This window comes from Pseudozyma flocculosa (assembly GCF_000417875.1).
Source record: "Pseudozyma flocculosa PF-1 unplaced genomic scaffold scaffold00012, whole genome shotgun sequence".
NCBI lineage: Eukaryota > Fungi > Basidiomycota > Ustilaginomycetes > Ustilaginales > Ustilaginaceae > Pseudozyma > Pseudozyma flocculosa.
The window spans coordinates 130,260-146,935 of NW_006920880.1; the positions used below are offsets into that span (position 1 = coordinate 130,260).

At 66.0% G+C, this 16,676-nt stretch overlaps 6 protein-coding genes across 6 annotated transcripts in view; 4 read left to right on the top strand and 2 right to left on the bottom strand.

Annotated features, from left to right (window-relative positions):
* Window positions 1–534, top strand: part of PFL1_03794 (uncharacterized protein) — a gene marked incomplete at both ends in the record, with an annotated part of 2,181 nt that extends 1,647 nt beyond the window's left edge. The window contains one exon of the mRNA XM_007881318.1: window positions 52–534. Coding sequence (XP_007879509.1) covers window positions 52–534 — 483 coding nt within the window. The remainder of the gene's footprint in view (window positions 1–51) is intronic.
* A 131-nt stretch (window positions 535–665) lies between these two features.
* On the bottom strand, window positions 666–2,528 carry PFL1_03795 (uncharacterized protein; the record flags this gene model as incomplete). Its single annotated transcript, XM_007881319.1, has 9 exons — window positions 666–759; window positions 892–1,024; window positions 1,112–1,323; window positions 1,427–1,586; window positions 1,701–1,780; window positions 1,890–1,969; window positions 2,079–2,212; window positions 2,308–2,372; window positions 2,452–2,528. The coding sequence occupies 9 exons, from the start codon at window positions 2,526–2,528 to the stop codon at window positions 666–668; spliced, it is 1,035 nt and encodes a 344-aa protein (XP_007879510.1).
* A 4,232-nt stretch (window positions 2,529–6,760) lies between these two features.
* On the top strand, window positions 6,761–7,885 carry PFL1_03796 (uncharacterized protein; the record flags this gene model as incomplete). The annotated part of the gene is made up of 1 exon (XM_007881320.1): window positions 6,761–7,885. The coding sequence occupies one exon, from the start codon at window positions 6,761–6,763 to the stop codon at window positions 7,883–7,885; it is 1,125 nt and encodes a 374-aa protein (XP_007879511.1).
* A 694-nt stretch (window positions 7,886–8,579) lies between these two features.
* PFL1_03797 (uncharacterized protein) lies at window positions 8,580–9,157 on the top strand (the record flags this gene model as incomplete). The annotated part of the gene is made up of 2 exons (XM_007881321.1): window positions 8,580–8,731; window positions 8,827–9,157. The coding sequence occupies 2 exons, from the start codon at window positions 8,580–8,582 to the stop codon at window positions 9,155–9,157; spliced, it is 483 nt and encodes a 160-aa protein (XP_007879512.1).
* A 182-nt stretch (window positions 9,158–9,339) lies between these two features.
* PFL1_03798 (uncharacterized protein) lies at window positions 9,340–10,698 on the bottom strand (the record flags this gene model as incomplete). The annotated part of the gene is made up of 3 exons (XM_007881322.1): window positions 9,340–10,067; window positions 10,174–10,289; window positions 10,412–10,698. 3 exons carry the CDS (start codon window positions 10,696–10,698, stop codon window positions 9,340–9,342), a joined length of 1,131 nt encoding a protein of 376 aa, XP_007879513.1.
* A 908-nt stretch (window positions 10,699–11,606) lies between these two features.
* Window positions 11,607–16,486, top strand: PFL1_03799 (uncharacterized protein; the record flags this gene model as incomplete). Its single annotated transcript, XM_007881323.1, has 2 exons — window positions 11,607–16,198; window positions 16,294–16,486. The coding sequence occupies 2 exons, from the start codon at window positions 11,607–11,609 to the stop codon at window positions 16,484–16,486; spliced, it is 4,785 nt and encodes a 1,594-aa protein (XP_007879514.1).
* Window positions 16,487–16,676: the final 190 nt, after the last annotated feature.

Sequence of the window (16,676 nt, forward strand, 5' to 3'; positions counted from 1 at the left end):
CGTCCAACGTGTGGCGCTGTTCGGCGACGGCTGCGCCACGTCGTACCCGAGCGCGAGACGGCCGACTTCCACGAGACGCTGCGCCTGCTCCGCCTCGTCGCGTCGGGCGGCATCCACCGCAACGTGGGCGACACGTCGCTCGGCTCGTCGCACACGTTCGCGACGCAGACGTCGCAGGCGACCGAGGCGTCTTCGGCGGCGCCCTCGTCGGCGGCGCTGGGCGCGACGGCGCCCTACACGCCCGATACGGCCATGACGGCCTACGTCGTGCTGCGCATGATGAGCACGCCGTCGCCGCACCAGGTCAATATCGAGGAGCTCAAGATGGACGGACATCGGTGGTGGGCCGAGGCGGGCAGGGAGGCGTACGAGGTGGCGACGCGCGCCGATGCCATCGACGACCGGCCGTCGTCGGCCGAGATCCCGACCGACGGCCAGAATCTGGCGCGGAAGAGCATCTACGGCATGGTGTCCAAGCAGCTCTTTACCCTCAAGCGGCAAAAGGGCGTGGGCACCATCGAGTTTGCCCGGTAGTCGCGAGTCGAGCCCAGGGGTTTGGTGGTGAGCAGCGCAACGCAGTGCGGTTCGTCGTTTTCGTGTCGTCATCGTCTTCATTGCCGTGCGATCGCTAGTGCCGCTACAGACGCTGCACGGCCCTACGCCCGTCACTTGGGCTTGGCCAGGTCCATGGCCACCTTGACGGCGCCTAGGAGCGCGGTGAGCTGCAGCTTTTCCGAACCGCCCGTGCTCAGCCGGTGTCTGCAGGGGAGAAGGGAGGCACGCAGGGAGAAAGAGATGGAGACGGAGGAAGACGGGTAGACGGGGGGGGGGCATCAGCAATCTCGCTTTGTTGATGCTGAAAGCCAGGTGCAGAGGGGAGAGCGGACTCACTCGGTGTTGGCGAGGTGCTCCAAGAGGTAGACCCTCGACTGCCTCGGCAGCTTGATCTCGGTGAGGAGGTCGTAGATGCCCGAAATCATGTCCGCGAGCGCGATGCCCTTTGCCGTCTTGAGCGTGGTGACGTCTAAGAGAGCGGAGCAGAGATCAGACGACGACAGAATGGATCAGCTTCGAGCGCGGTCGAGCGCGGACCCGGCGGCAAGGGACGTACTGGTGTAGGCGGTGGTGAACTCGTCCTGCATCATGCTCGTCAGGACGGCGCTGACGTCCGAAGGGTGCGGGTTGCCCGTGCAGTTGTACACGGCCGTCTCGTCGATGGTGTCGTTGGCGGCGTGGCAGGCCTGGAGAATGTTGAGCGCGCGCCGCATGTCGCCCTTGGAGAGCTTGAGCAGCGCCTCTTTGCCGTCGGCCGTGATCTTGCACCTGTGGCCGTGCCGGGCGGTCGGGATGACCTTGGCGTTAGCTGCGATCAATCGTTGGACCGTCGTGGGGAGGGCAGGCAGCGACTCGACTCGACTCGACTCACCCTTCCGACTCGATGACGTGCTGCAGCCGCCCCTCGACCTGCTCCATCTCGAGCGGGTTGAAGCGGAACCTCGTGCATCGACTCTGGATGGCCGGGATGATCTTGTTGACGTAGTTGCAGATGATGCAGAAGCGCACGTTTTTGGTGTACTGCTCGATGACTGCCGGGCGGGCGGGGGGTCGGCAGCAGAGGCGACGGGTAAAGACGCCATCAAACGGGGCATCAGCGGTCGGCGAGCATGCCTTTGACATGGGCCCGACAGCGGCGGACTCACCTCGTCGCAGTGCGCCCTGCGCCGCCTGCGTCATGGCGTCGGCCTCGTCGAGCACGATGAGCTTGAAGCCGCCCTTGTTGCTGGTGGTGCGCGGCGAGTGTGGAGTCCAAAGATGGAGAGCGAGCGAGCAAGACGGTCAGGTCGATGGTCCCCCTCGTCCGCCGACGACAGACCAGCGCGCGGACCCACCTAAAGACGCTGCGCGTGCTGGCAAAGCTCTTGATCTGCTCCCTGACCACCTCGATGCCGCGCTCGTCGGAAGCGTTGAGCTGCGTCCGGTCCGGGCAAAGGTCAAGGTGTTGGCGAGGCCGTGGGTTGCCTCTGGGTCAGTCTGCGCCTCTCCGGTGCGCGTTCCTCGCTGCCATAGCTTCGACGCACCTCGAGCACGCTGTTCCGGAACTGCGGGCCGTAGATTTTGCGCGCCATGGCGAGGATGGTCGATGTCTTGCCCGTGCCGGGCGGGCCGTAGAAGAGGAGGTGCGGCAGGCGGTTCTTGGCGATAAAGTTTTGGACTGCCGGAATCGAGTGTGAGGAGAGGCGAGAGGGGTAAGCAGGCTGTGCGATCTCTTCGCTACCGCAAGAGGGCGGGCCGACGCAGGAGACGCACTGGTACCGGTGATGTCCTTGTGCGAGACGAGGTCGTCGAGCGTGGCCGGCCGGTACTTTTCCACCCTGGCGTCGTAACAGTGGCGCAAGGTCGACGGTGTGAGCAGCGGCGGCGGTCGAGCGGCTAGCACCGGCTAGGACATACCATGGTAGCAGGTCGATCTGGGCCTCGCCGACGGGAGGCATGGCCTCGTCGGACGCCTTTTCCTTTCCCTTGGACATCGGTGCGGTGTGGGGAGCGGTGGACGAGCTTGACTGCTGCCCTGCTGGGGATCCGAGGGGCCGTGTGGGAATAGGAGTGCAGTGAGTGGTTTCGGCAGGGGTGGCAATGGCGGCGGTGGTGATGGTGGAGGCGGTGGTGGAAGGAGCGCGACAAAATCGACCCTGGGCAAGGGTCGACCTGCTTCTGGGCCCGCGCTCGCTCCACACGCGTGGCGTGCGTCTTTCAGCTCTACGCTACAAACACCGGGCGCGTCGCTGCCCGCGCCCTCTGCCTGGCCTGTCGGGCAGCAGCAGCAGCAACAGCAGCAGTGGGCAATTGATCACCACAAAGACCTGACCACTGAGCATCATCCGCCTTGTGCAGAGACTTCTCTCCTCCCTAAACAGTTGCTGATGCAAGTGCTGCATGCCCCTCTTTGAAGAGTGTCTGATTTGCTCACCACAAGCGCCAGACTCGTCCGTCCGGCGGCCAGCACCGAGCTCTTCCTTCTTGGCAGCCCCGTCGACTGGTACCAATTTTACAGCTCCCGCCCCTGCATTTGTCAAAGGTGAGGGTTAGACAGAGGCTCCGGGTGGTCCTTCCGGTCCGGTCCGTATGGTAGTCGAAGGGGCTCAAGCTCGCATGCCGGCGCGGCATCAGGTTTGGCCATCTGGTCCCGGTCCTTTGTCCGCGCAGTTCATTTGCTCCTGCCCAATTCTGATGGCCATGGTCGAGCACCTGGCCGCCAGGCCTTGCAGCCTTAGCGTGTGGACGAGGGACGGCCAGGCAGCTCCTGGACGCAGCGAGGAGGGGCCATGACGTCCGATTGTTGGAACATCCCGTCCTGCCATACGGACGATCTAGCTTTGTGGTTTTGTCCCGGCCGGGCCGTTGCAGCAAAAGGACGAGATGATGGTTACGACGATGTCCATCTGAACCGCAGTCGATGCGATCAAAGCCTGTGAAGACCGTCTCCTGCCATGCCCATGCTCTTCGGACCGCGACAGCGGCGATCATGGCCAGGAGATAGGCAGCGACGAGCGGATCGATCAACCCGGATCGCCCTCATCCCTGGCGAGGCCCGGGCGTCGCAACACAGGCCCCTCTGAGCTGTTTGTTGTCGTCGAGTGGGAAGAGGGCAAAAGCAAGCAGGCACGCCAGCAGCAGCAGCAGCAGCAGCGCGCCGTCGGGAGCGAGAAAGTACTGCCCAGCCTGCCTGTGGTCTCCTTGCGTCGATGGTGCTGGGAAGCAAAGACGCTGCCTTTGCCTGTCAACGACGACCAAATCCCAACCGAGGCCCGGCCGGAAGGGGGTTCAAGAGGCTGGCGTGGCGTCCGGCGTTTGGTCTGCCCGCTCCTCGCTTGTCTGTGGGGCCTTTCGAGCAAGCAAGGCGCCTTGCTCACGGCGAGCTGGCAAGTTCCGACTGAGCGAGCGTGCACGTACAGCGGATCTGACATGGGCGCGTTCGGAAGCGGCGGCGGCTTGGCTCTGCGGCCCTGCCAGGCCCTGACAGGGCAGCCTTGAGTGCCAAGCGCTGAGCACCTACTCTGTACGACGCACGGCAAAGCGAGACGACCTGCTGCTGCGTGCTCGGGCGCTGGGGTCCTTCGCTTCGCTCACGGTACCGAGTGCGATCGCTGGGAGCCTCCGATGCTGTCGGAAGGAGGGGACAAAGAGGACCGAGGATCGGGACGGCGGCGCCGCTGATGCCGTACCCGTCCCTCCTTCTCCTTCCTGGGCCATTCCCGGTCGTCTGGCTGTCGAATGAGAATGCAGCTGCGGTGGAATTGGCGGCGGGAGGCGGCGGGGTAGGGGGGGCTCGAGCCTCGGCCAGTGCAGCCGTGATGTGAAGGTCAACGCGGCCCGCGACGGGAGTAGTAGTAGTGAGGCAATCGAATCCGTCCCTGCGTCTGGGCGTTCGCGAGAGGACAGGCCGGCGCACGGGTTCTTGGCAACCAGCCAGCCATGCCATGTGTGCGTCTGCCGTCTGCGTCCGAGGTCGGGTCGGTTGTCTGGGCGTTGGGCGGCGGAATCCCTGGCATAGGATGTGGCGCTCCCGTTGGCGTTCGCGCCCTAGCCTAGCCCTGGCCTGTCTCGACTCGCCCTACCCGCCTGCCCAGCCTATCCCAGCCTCCTCGTCAGCCGTCGCCGTTGCGCAGCCTTCTTTTGTACTCCGCATGATACGGTACCCCTCATCGCAAGCAAGCCTCAACGCAACCTTCCAGCTCGGCCGTCGGGTCATCTTGGCTCCGTACGTGCCTGACTACGCTCTGCCTCTTGCCCTTCCTCAGCCTGCTTGCTTGCTCTCCCTCTCCCTCAGCGTGTCGCGATACCCTTGCTTGTCGGCCCATCCATCCCATCGGCCTTCCCCGTGCCGCCCTGTTGGACACGCTAAATTCGAAACGCGGGCCCCGAAACCTTGTACGCCTGCCTGCCTCGAGCGCCACCCGAACGCGCCGCCGCTGCCTCAAGCTCTCCCCCCCGCCAGCAGGGACAGGGACAGGGACAGGCGAAGTAAGTAGCTTTTCATGCTCGGGGCCTGCTCTCGTTAGGGAGAGAGCTTCTGTAGGTGGCGTCGCTCCCATGCTAACTGTGTACTGCGATGCCAATGCTTGAGCATGGCTGCAAAGGCATGGGATCCTGGGAGCAAGGTAGAAGCGATGGTTTGGTCTCATCGTCCTTTGCTCCCGTTGCGCTCTCTGTTGCTCCTGCCTTTTGCTTTGAGCCTGGACCCCTTCTCACCATCACGAAGTGGTTCGGACCGCCTCTGTACTTCAAAGGAGGCGGCAAGAGGGTCGAATTGTCCGTGTGCAGGCGTGTGGTACTGACGTCGCTCGTTTCCAAGCCCGAACCCGTACGTCGTGGCGCCTCGCTTCGGCCGGCCAATGGACACAAGGGGCTGCGGGAGCTGCGGGAGCTGCGGGCGGAGTGGTGGCAGACTGAGGGTCGCGTGAGGAGATGCTGAAGCAGGGAGTGTGAAGGAGCCCTCCCGCCAATTGTCCTCCCGGCTCTTGGTTCCTCCGTGCTCTTGCTGCGTGCTCGCCGCGCCCGTGATGAGGTCGCATGTCGACCTGTCTCCCATCACGGGCGCCGTCGGCCCTGAACGCTGCCGCTGCAGCGTTGCAAAGGCGCAGCCTCTGCTTTCCCAGAGACTCGGACCACACCGCATCGCCGCCTCGGAAGGCGAGGTTGGAGAGCGTTTGAGGTTGATGGCGCAGCAGCAACTACTCGCAGCGGCTCCCGACGACCTGAACTCTGCCCTTGCTCACGGCCATACCCTTCGGTTGGTCCACGTACCTAGGTTCTTCACCCGTGCCAACCTTCTCACGCAGCCTGGCTGGTTTGGGGTTTGCGCTGCCCACGCCGAAGCGTACGCCTCCTTCGTGGGCTCCTTCGACCCGGTCTGGGCTCCATGGCATGACCGTTCCTGGCATGGTTCTCCTCCCCCCCCCGTTCCCCTTTCCTCCGTGCCCGCCGCCCCCCGTCTGTCCCTCGCTTGCTCGGTTGTCAGATCCCCGTACAGGATCAGTGTTGATTCCTGGCCCTCGAACGGACAGACGAGGCAAGACGAGACGAACCTTGTGCCAATCCCGTCGTCCGCAGAGCAAGATGCCGGCAACGCGGATGGTTTGATAGGCCAACGGGCGGTCCAGGCGAGGACGGAGAAGAATTCGGCGGTTGCACAGCTGGAGCATGGGAGTCGCCGTCGACGGATCGACCGGTCACCATGCATCCAGCCTGGCTGGCCGGCCTGGATCAGTCTAGCCTCGAGGGGTCGTCCGCGCACGAGCGGGAGGGAGGGCCTGGACGTGGCCGCCACAGCCACGCCCGGACTGGGGCCCAGCGCCCTCGTTGCCTACTGGCTCTCTCGACCGTGGCCGGCCTCTATCCTCCTCGCCTGAGACCCGTGCCCGTGCCCGTTGTCGCAGCGTCGGGGCTTGTCGAAGAGCGCTTGGGCGCCGCCGGCCGGTGGGCCGGTCAGTCGACCGCGCGCCTGGCCGTTGAGGGTTTGATGGTGCTGGACGTCCGCTCGACTGCCACCGGGTGTCCATGTCGATAAAGGTGGCCTGCCTCTGAGGTGGTATCGCCTTCCTAGACCCCTCATCCTACTCCACCGGTTCGCCCTTCCCTCTTGCACTTCCACCCGCCCTCTTCTTCTCCTGCTTTGGACCTCACCGGCGTCCCTCCTCGCCCGCTTCCTCGCCGTCGCCTTCGCCTCAGCTACGGCCCAAGCCCTCGCCCCGCTCCCGCCATGGTCGATTGGGCAGCCCCCGCGGTCAACGGCCGTGTCGTGCTGACGATCCAGGCCGAGATCTTCATCTGCATGGGCATCTTCTTCACCGACAATGTCCGGTTTGCGCGCTTCGACTACTCGCTGCTCCGCGGCCGGCGGAGCCACCGGCTGGCGCAGATCCCCTACTTTGCCTCGAAACTCTTCTGGTGGAGCTACATGGTGTCGTGCCTCGTCTTCCTCTACACCTACACCGAGATCGACTGCGACACCGTCATGGCGTGGATCGAGGCCCAGATGGGCTGGGTCGCCGTCGCGTCGAGCGCGCTGCTGGCCTGCCGCGCCGTCTGCGTCTTCTCTGGCCGCGCCAGGACGGCCGTGTCGGTCGCCCTCGTCGTCCTCACCGCCGGCACCCTGGCCGCCTGGATGGCGGGCGTCAAGGACGTCGTCTCGGTGTGGCTTCCGGGCGCCGGGCCCGAGTGGGTCGACGGCCAGTGCTCGTACGTCTCGGTGCACCAGCGCTACATTGTCAAGTACCTCATCACGACGGCCTACGACCTGGTGGTGCTGCTGCTCACCGTCTTCGGGCTGATGAGCTTCAAGGGCGGCCCGTGGATCGGCCAGCTTCTCATCGAGCAGGGCATCCTCTACTTTGCCGCCACGCTGCTGGCCAACATGGTCGTCACCGCCCTGACGCTGGCCAACCTGTCGCCCTCAATGTCGCTGGCGGGCGCCGTGCCCTCGTCGCTCGTCTGCGTCATGTGCTCGACGCGCCTCTACGCCCAGCTGGCCGAGGAGGTCTCGAACCGCAACCAGTACGGCTCGGCGGGCGTGTCGTCGTTCAACTCGCGCAAGGCCAAGCTGTCGGGCACCTCGAGCGGCTTCGCCACCTCGTCGACGGGCACCGGCAGCAAGCAGGCCGACAAGGGCCCTACGGTCATCATGCTCAAATCGGTCGACAACCGTAGCACCAGCGGCGACGACGAGACGCCCGCCGAGGTGGCCCACTTCACAAAGGTGGACGCGCACAGCGCCTCGACCGACGACATCGAGGCGCAGCAGCACCGCATGGGTCAGCCGCATCCCTACAACGGCGTATGGATCGAGGAGACGACCCACCGCAGCGTGTCAGAGAGCTACCCTTGAGTCGTTGTCGATCTCGTGGCTGGCTTGGCGCTGTTGTCGATGTGCGGGTCCTCTTCGCCCTCCTTGCTCCTATGTCTCCGTTCTCCTCTCGCTGGTCCCCGCTCCATTGTCCCATGTCCTGTTCCGGTCCCTGCTGCTGCTTCCCCTCCGGCATGCTCTGTAGTCACGCTCCTTTCCCACCTCGATACCAGATCGCCCCTCTGCTCTCGTCTGTATGCTCCTTGCCAACGGATTCATTACCAGCTGTGATCGACTATTGAGGCCGTTGGCGAAAGAAACTGCAGGGGGGAAATATTCACGGTGGCTGGGGAGGCGTTGGTGGTGGCGGTGACAGCGAGGCGAGCCGGACGGAACTCGGCATTAAATTGCGCCCGCCGCTGCACGGACCCTGAGCTCTGTTGCGCCCGCCGCTGGGGCCTTGCCTTCCTCGCCTCGCTTTGCCCTGCCGGCCTCTGCCTGCTGGCTGCCGTGGCGGTGCAAGCTCACCCGCCCACCATCACCCTCGCCTCCTCCCTCGCTCCCTTGCGTCGCTCCCTATCGTCTTCCTGGTCAAGTCGCTGCAGCATAACTTATCGCCTGCCTCGCCTACCATCTGTCGACTCGCCTCTCTTCGCACTGGTCCCACCAGCAAAAGCTCGTATCGCGTCCCGCTCGGTGCAGCCCTCACCACCCTCCCCTCGGTCCCCATCTCACCATGGACAACTGGAAGCCCTACCTGCACACGTCGCTCTTCGGCACCTTTCCGGAGGGGGGCGAGCCGTTCCTCTTTCCTTCGTTCATCGTCGACAGCACTGGAACCTACCTGGGCAGTGCCGTCTTCACATTCGCCATGGGCCTGGCTGAACGGTGTGTGCCTTTCGCTGTCGACCCGGTCCGATGCCTCTCCTCGCGCCTGCTGACCCGACGCCGACCCCCCAACCCTTCCCTCGGATCGAGGCCAGCTTGATCACCTCGCTCCTCGACAGCACCCCGTCTCATCGCCCAGGAAGATCGAGACCCTACCTCCGTACGCTCCTCTTCTTCCTCGCCACCTTGCTCCGCTACCTCCTCATGATCATCTCGATGGGCATGGACTGGTTCCTCCTCCTCACCATCGTCTCGTCCCTCAGCCTCGGCCAGCTCTTGATCGAGCTCCGGAGATCAAACGCCCAAAGCGGCGCCGGCCAGGGCGGCTCCCGAGCGAGGGGCGACCACGTTCTCCTGCGTGAGGTCGAGATCGACGATGCCGACGCCGACGATGCCGAAGATGAGCACAAGGCCCTGGCGAGATAGAATGGCACGGGTGCAGAGGCGGAAGGGCACAGAGGTGGGCGGACAAGAGCGTCTGCTTTGCTCGCTGCACCTTTCGCAACCATTCGAGCGAGCGCGTCATCACACGGCAATAGACTTCTCGGCACACCATGGCCACCACGTTGCAGGCTTCAGGGGGTCAGGGCGTGTGACCCATCCACTTGTCATTCCCTGTCTGGCGATCGGGACGGCGACCGGGACACGTAGCCGCCGTCGTCTGCCTCGGGTGGGCGCTGACGATCCGGGGAGCGGGAAGGGGACCTCGATGGCGGTCGCGACACCCATCCTCCTGCCGCTTCGATTTCGCCGCCGTCCTGCCCTGACACCCCAGGCGGCGATCTCGAGCGTGACCTCGATCTTGACCTCGACGGGCTCCTGCTGATGTATCTTGCTGGTGCATCGTGCGACCCCCGCCGCTGGACGCGGTCCGGGCTGACGCTCCTGCTCGGGCTCCTGCTGACGTACCTCTCCCTCGCCGCTCCTGCCTCTTCGTCGTCGCTGAGCTCCTGCGATGCGTACTCGATCTCCTCGCCCTCTTCGAGCGCCCCCTCGCCTCCGCCGTCGCGCTCCTGCTGCAGCCGCAGCTCCCGTATCCGCGCAGCGCGCTGGGCCCGCAGCCGGCGCTCCCTCCTCGTCTCGGCGGCCGAGTCGTCGCTCTCGGCCCCGCTGCCATCGGCATCGTCTCGGCCGTCGACGCCGCCGGCGCCGTTGGAGAGCGCGGCCTTGCCGTGGAGCAGCACGTCTTCGAGCTTCGAGGTGCGCGGTGCCAGGCCTTCGATCTCCTCGAGCACGTCGCGCCGCGTCAGCCGTGGCAGGATGATGTCGCAGACGCGCTCCTGCGTCAGCAGCTGGTCGACAAAGACGTCCATGTACGTCAGGCTGTAGGTGCCGGCTGTACGAGGCAGGCGCAGAGACGGCAACGAGGGCGTCAGCAGGTCGAGCATCGTAAAGCGGGCCTCGCTTGTCTGCCAGGTGGAGGCCGGAGCACAAACACTCACTCATGTCGCGCCACCGCAACTTGCGGTAGTCGTCCAGGAGCGGCTCGAGGAGCTCGTACACCTCGACCGCTCGGAACGTGAGGCGGACATACATGGCCGCCAGGGCCCTCAGGTATCTGCGAGCAGGCGAAAGCAGCCGGGAGGATGAGGCAGATCAAGACGGAAAGAGTCAGCTGGAGCCCAGTGGTGCCACGATATGCGATGCAGCAGCGACGGCAGCGACGGCAGCGAGACGCACTTGAATTCGGCCGCATTGAGGTATTCGAGGATAATCTCGCGCTCCGGCTGGAGCTGTAGGAGCTTCTGCAGCAGGCAGAGGAAGGGGCTGGGCCGTTGAAGACCGTAGGTCCCGCCGACGTACTCAAGATCGACGGCGCGGTCGATGATGGACTCGGCGGTGAGGGCGAAGCAGTGCTCCTTCCAGAAGCGCGAGTCGTAGATGCGGGAGCGGATCGTCTTTTCGACGAGAAACTGCGGATTGGTGCCGTGCACGTTGAGCGATCCGCGCAGCGTTCGGTTGGCCATGGCGACGGTTCCGCGAGCGAGCGATCGGACGACGGTGGTGACGACGGTGGTGGTGGTGGTGGTGGTGGTGGTGGTGGTTGTTAGGACGACCACGAGGACGACGAGAGAAGCCAGCCAGCCTGACGAGACAGCTCCTTTTGCTCCACATTTCCAGGCCGACTTTTTTCGGCTGCGGGGGGCGCGGCTGCCTGCAGAGAGGGGGCGGGCACTGTCGAGGGGGGCGGTGCGGACAGGGAAGGGCTGGAGCGTGCGCAGGCTCAGGCAAGCTGCCTGCCTGCCGCCCCCCTGGCCCCAACTGACTGTCTGACCGACCGACCGACACATCGACCTTCGCCCCGTCTCCATCTCATCCTTCCTCACTACTCGCACCAGCCCCTTCTGTTCGGCATCCTCCCGATCCCAGCACCGCCGCCGGCCAGGCCTTGTCTCCACCATTCGCCACCTCATAGACTGCGCCGCCTAGCCCATCCCAGCCTCGTCTGGCTACGCCACGCCCTCGTCGCCCTTCGGCATCGTTCCGAGCTCGTCTCGCTCCCATCCCACACTACGTTTGCCTCAGGGTCCTCCTCTCAGAGGCTCCCGAGACGGCTCGCAGCACTGCTCGTCTCTTGACGGACCACCAGCACTCCAATCCCGCGCTCTGCGCTCAAAGGGCGAGGCCATGCCCCACGACTGCTCTAGCACACCCCACTAGAATCTCGCCGGCGACCGCGAGGAACCGCTCCACTGAGCAGAGCAAGCGCTAGCGACAGCGATAAAGAAAACGGCAGCGGTGACTTGCCACCTTCGGAACGCGGCCCGCCCGGTCACTCTCTACGCAGACCTCGTCTCTGGACCCCCGGAGTACTGCTGACCCCTATCTCTCGGCATCGCCCCCACTTGGCGCCGCCCTGGGCCGTCACGCCAAGATGTCACACTTTGTCTCGCGGACCTCGCAGGATTTCGACTCGCTGCAGCACCAGCTGCTCCGCCGCCAGCCTCTCGACGAGGACGGCATCCAGGAGGATGCGGCGGGCGAGGCCAGCGCGCCCGAGGGCCCGGATCAGCCGCAGTCGACGCTGGCCGGCCGCAGGAGGAGAGAGGTGAGCGACCTCGGCCTGGACCACCCCCACGGCATCAGCGGCAGTGGCGTCGATGGCTACCCGCACACTGCGCCCGCGCCCGCCAGCACCAGCGCCGCCTACTCGCGCCGCAACAGCCCCGACCTGCCCCAGGCGGCGCCATCGAGGCCGAGGAGCGTCGCAGGCAACAGCATACACGATGTGCCGTCACGCTCCGGCCAGCTCGAGGCCGCCGACTACTTTTCTGGCCCTGGCAACGCGCAGCGGTCGGGCGACGCCGTCAACGATTATCCCTCGGGCGCTTACCGCGTCGATCTCGAGAGCGGCCAGGTGCAGGGTGCTACTCCGTTCGACATGGGCGCCCATGGAGGATCGACGATGTCCTCGGCCGCCGCCGCCGCCGCAGCATCAGCAGCAGCGACAGCATCGACCTCGACCCCGGGCATGGGCTACGGCCGCGACCGCCACGCAACCGGGGACGCGGCGGGATCGCGAGATGCGACGCTGCGGCCGCGCAAGAATGCAAAGGGCGTGTCGTTCTCGGACAAGTCGCTGGGGCCGGGCGAGGATGGCCACGCTGGCAAGCAGCAGCGGCCGCATCGCTCCAACAGCGGCTTTGTCGAACCGCCGCCCGCGTCGCACCAGATCTACCGCTCCAAGAGCTCCGGCATGATCAGCCCGGCCGAGATGGCGCCGCGGAAGCTGGGCACCTGGGACGGCGTCTTCATGCCCGTCAGCCTCAACATCCTCGGCATCATCCTCTTTCTCCGCTTCGGCTTCGTCCTCGGCCAGGCGGGCCTGCTCGGCTCCCTCTTCCTCCTCCTCGTCAGCTACACCATCGACACCCTCACCGCCATGAGCCTCAACGCCATCTCGACCAACGGACAGGTGCGTGGCGGCGGCGCCTACTACCTCATCTCGCGCTCCCTGGGACCCGAATTCGGCGGCTCGATCGGCCTCATCTTCTTTGCGGGCCAGGCGCTCAACGCCGCCATGAACGTGCTCGGCTTCGTCGAGAGCCTCACCGACGCCTTTGGAGAGAGCCGCGGGCCGAGCGGCTTCCTGCCCGAGGGTCCCTGGTTCTCGTTCTTCTACGGCAGCGTGGTGCTGCTGCTCAGCACCGTCGTCTGCCTCGTCGGCTCCAAGCTGTTTGCGCGGGCCACGCTGGCGCTCGCCGTCATCCTCGGCGTCTCGATTGTCAGCATCCCCATCTCGTCGCTGACGGTGCAGCCGTTTATCGACGATGAGCGCGGCGCCTACTATACCGGCTGGTCGCTCCAGACGCTGCGCCAGAATCTGCTCCCCCGCTTTACCTCGGGCGCCGCCGGCTCGTCGACCGGCCCGGACCCGGAGAGCTGGCAGTCGGTGTTTGGCGTCCTCTTCCCCGCCGTCACGGGCATCCTGGCCGGCGCCTCGATGTCTGGCGACCTGCGCAAGCCGAGCAAGAGCATCCCCAAGGGCACCAACTATTCGCTCCTCTTCACCTTCCTCGTCTACGCCATGAGCTTCGTCGTGTTCGCCGCCACCATCGAGCGCGAGTCGTTCTACGTCGACGTCGGCATCGTGTCGGACGTGGCGCTGAGCCCGCAGGTCATCACGTTTGGCGCGCTCGCCTCGACGGCCTTTTCCGCCCTCATGGGCGTCATGGCGTGCGGCAAGGTGCTGCAGGCCATCGCGCGCGACAACCTGCTGCCCGTGCTCGACGTCTTCGCCCAGGGCACCGAGATCAGCGACACGCCCACCTTTGCCGTGCTCGCCACCTACCTCCTCTGCCAGTTGATTCTGTTTGTCGACTCGGTCAACACCATCGCCCAGCTGGTGACGATGACGACGCTCCTGACGTTTGGCACGCTCAGCTTCGCCACCTGCGCGCTCAAGGCCGGCGGCGCCCCCTCGTTCCGGCCCTCGTTCAAGTACTGGAACATCTGGACCGCCGGCGGCGGAGCCCTCAGCTGCTTTGGCGCCATGTTCTTCACCGACCCGCTCGCCGCCATCGCGTGCATCGTCGTGGCCATCTTCCTCTTTGTCGCCATTCACTTCTTCTCGCCGCCCAAGCCGTGGGGCGACGTGACGCGCAACCTGACCTACCACTTTGTCCGCAAGTACCTGCTCCGCCTCGACGAGCGCAAGGGCCACGTCAAGTACTGGCGGCCGCAGATCCTGCTGCTCGCCAACAACCCGCGCACCGAGTGGAACCTTATCATCTTTTGCAACTCGCTCAAGAAGGGCGCCCTCTACGTGCTGGGCCACGTGCTCAAGGGCGAGTTCACCGAGTGCCTGGCCGAGCTGCGCAAGCAGCAGGTGGCGTGGCTCAAGCTCGTCGACCTGACTGGCATCAAGTCGTTTGTCGACGTCATCATCGCCGCCGACGAGCGCGAGGGCGCGCGCAACCTCATCCTCTCGTGCGGCCTCGGCGGCATGCGCCCCAACATCGTCGTCATGGGCTACCCGAGCGACATGCAGCACCCGGCCAAGGTGGCACGCGGGCCCGTCCCTTCGGCTGCCGCCGCCGCGGCAGCGTCTTCATCTTCGTCGTCGTCATCGCCCACGGCCCACCAGCGCGACGGCAGCGAGATTACGATCCGCGGCATCAGCTGGCCGCACCGGCCGCACCGCGCCATCGACATCGGCAGCCTGCCCACCGACGGAGTGCGTCGCGAGACGCCGATCCGCCCCACGACCTACGTCGGCATCATGGAGGATGCGCTGGCGCTCAACAAGGCGCTGGCGATCGCGTATGGCTTCGACACGATGCAGCTGCCCGGGCCGTCGGCGACGACCAGGTACGACAAGCCGACCTCTGACCAGTACATCGACCTCTGGCCCATTCAGATCGCAAGCGGAGACGAGGCCGACGACGACAGCCACGCCTGGGACACGTACACCATGGTGCTGCACCTCGGCACCATCCTCAGCCTGACGGGCACGTGGAAGTCGCACAAGCTGCGCGTGTCGGTGTTTGTCGAGCATCCCGCCGAGATCGAGGACGAACGCCGCCGGATCCGCTCGCTGCTCGACAACCTCCGCATCCCTGCCTCGCTGCGCGTCTTTTGCCTCTCGGACCCAAGCGTCACCACCTACCAGGCTATCGTGCTTGGCCAGAAGCCCATCTTCGACGACATCGAGGCCGCCCTCCGCGGCGACCCGTGGTGGGAGGCGCTCAAGCAGCTGCGGAGGGAGTCGGAGAAGCGGGCCAAGGCGGCGGCAAAGAGGGCGTCGCAGCCTTCGGCGCAGGCGATCCCCTCGCCCGGCCCCGAGTCGCGCAAGCAATCGAAGAAGGAGCAGCGCATCCTCGGCGTCAGCCTGCCCGCCGAGCACCTTGCCTTCCACAAGCAGAACATCCGCCTAGGCCTCGCTCACCCGCGCGCCCGCCGCCTCGATGCCGAGAGCGACACCGACGAGACCGACTTCAGCGACGACTCCGACTTTGAGGACGAGCTGGCGCTCCTCTCCGAGGACGACGACTGGCTCGACGAGGCTCGCTCGAGGTCCGGGGCCGGCGTCGGACTGCGCCGGTCGTCGACGGTGACGGCTGGCATGTCGGGCCGATCCAGCAGACCATCGCGTCGGCCGCGCGCCTACTCGCTCGGAGGCTCGGCGGGCCTGCCCGACGACCCCATCAGCCAGCCGCTGCTGTCGACGAGCACCGGCACCGAGGCCACCGTGGGCCGCTCCGTGGGCAGCTACGGCTCCCTCAGCTCGTCGCAGCGCACAGCCACACCGGCCAACGTCAAGGGCGCCGTGCTGCCATCGGCATCAGGCCACGTCGATTCGGAGCATGCGTCCTCCGCCGCCTTCAACCCAGCCTACGCATCAGTCGGCTCGACGATCGTCTCGACCGATTCGAGCGACACGCCGAGAGCCTCGCTGCCGCGCGATGAGCTGCACCCGAGCCCGTTTGCAGCCTCGGTTGGCCACGCGGGTCGAGAGGGCAACGGCCACGGATCGGAGGACCAGGACAGGACGCTCAAGGCATCGGACCGGGCCAGGATGCAGGAGCAACTCCAGCAGGGTGACCAAGCGGCCCGTTCCGGCCCCGCCTCGCGCCGCTCGAGCATCAGCAGTGATGCTGACGGCTCCGGCCTGTCGCTGCGCGGCAGTCCCTCCAGCAGCAGCGACGCGGAGCCGGCCACTTCGACGAGGCGAGCGCGGGGTCCGTCGGCGTCCGCATCGGGCAAGCGGGTGAGGAAGGCGTCTGGCAGCGTGAGGCGGGCCTCGTCGTCGTCGGCGCATGGCCGCGCACGCTCCGAGGAACTGCCGACGAGTTCTGGCCCAGCGAATAGCTCGGCGCCCCGCCGTGCCTCGCGCTCTCGCCGCCCCGGCTCCGGATCGCGTCCGGTCTCGAGCGCTTCGATTGCCTCGAGCATCCCGGCGGCGGCGGAGGGCATCCGGATCTCGTTCAACGAGCTGCCCAACAAGGCGCAGTACCTCATACTCAAGTGAGTGGCAAGCAAGCCAGGCCCGGTCTGATCGTTGCCGAGCCTGTCCACTGACCATCCTCCCCTCCTCTCACCCACCTGCCTTCGCACCGCAGCGAACTGATCCGCTCCAACTCGTCGGCCGCGACCTCGGTGGTGCTGACGGCGCTGCCCGCCCCGGAGCCGGGGACGTCGCGGGACGAGATGAGGAGCCTGCGCTACCTGGAACACCTAGAGAGCCTCTTTACCGGCGGCCCGCCGGTACTAGGCGTCCACGCCAAGACGCTCACCATGACCATGAGTCTATAGAAGACCGGGGCGGCCGCCGGATGGCGGAGGCACCCGGTCGCACGACTGAAACGGGGCGCGAACACGGAAATATCACGACCTTGTCTCTCCACGGCTGCCAGCATGATATCGGCGCTCCTCTCCGGAGCGACACTCAACCCGCCTCTCTGCAGCATCGGACGTCGTCATCGGCGCCGCAGCCTGCATTGAC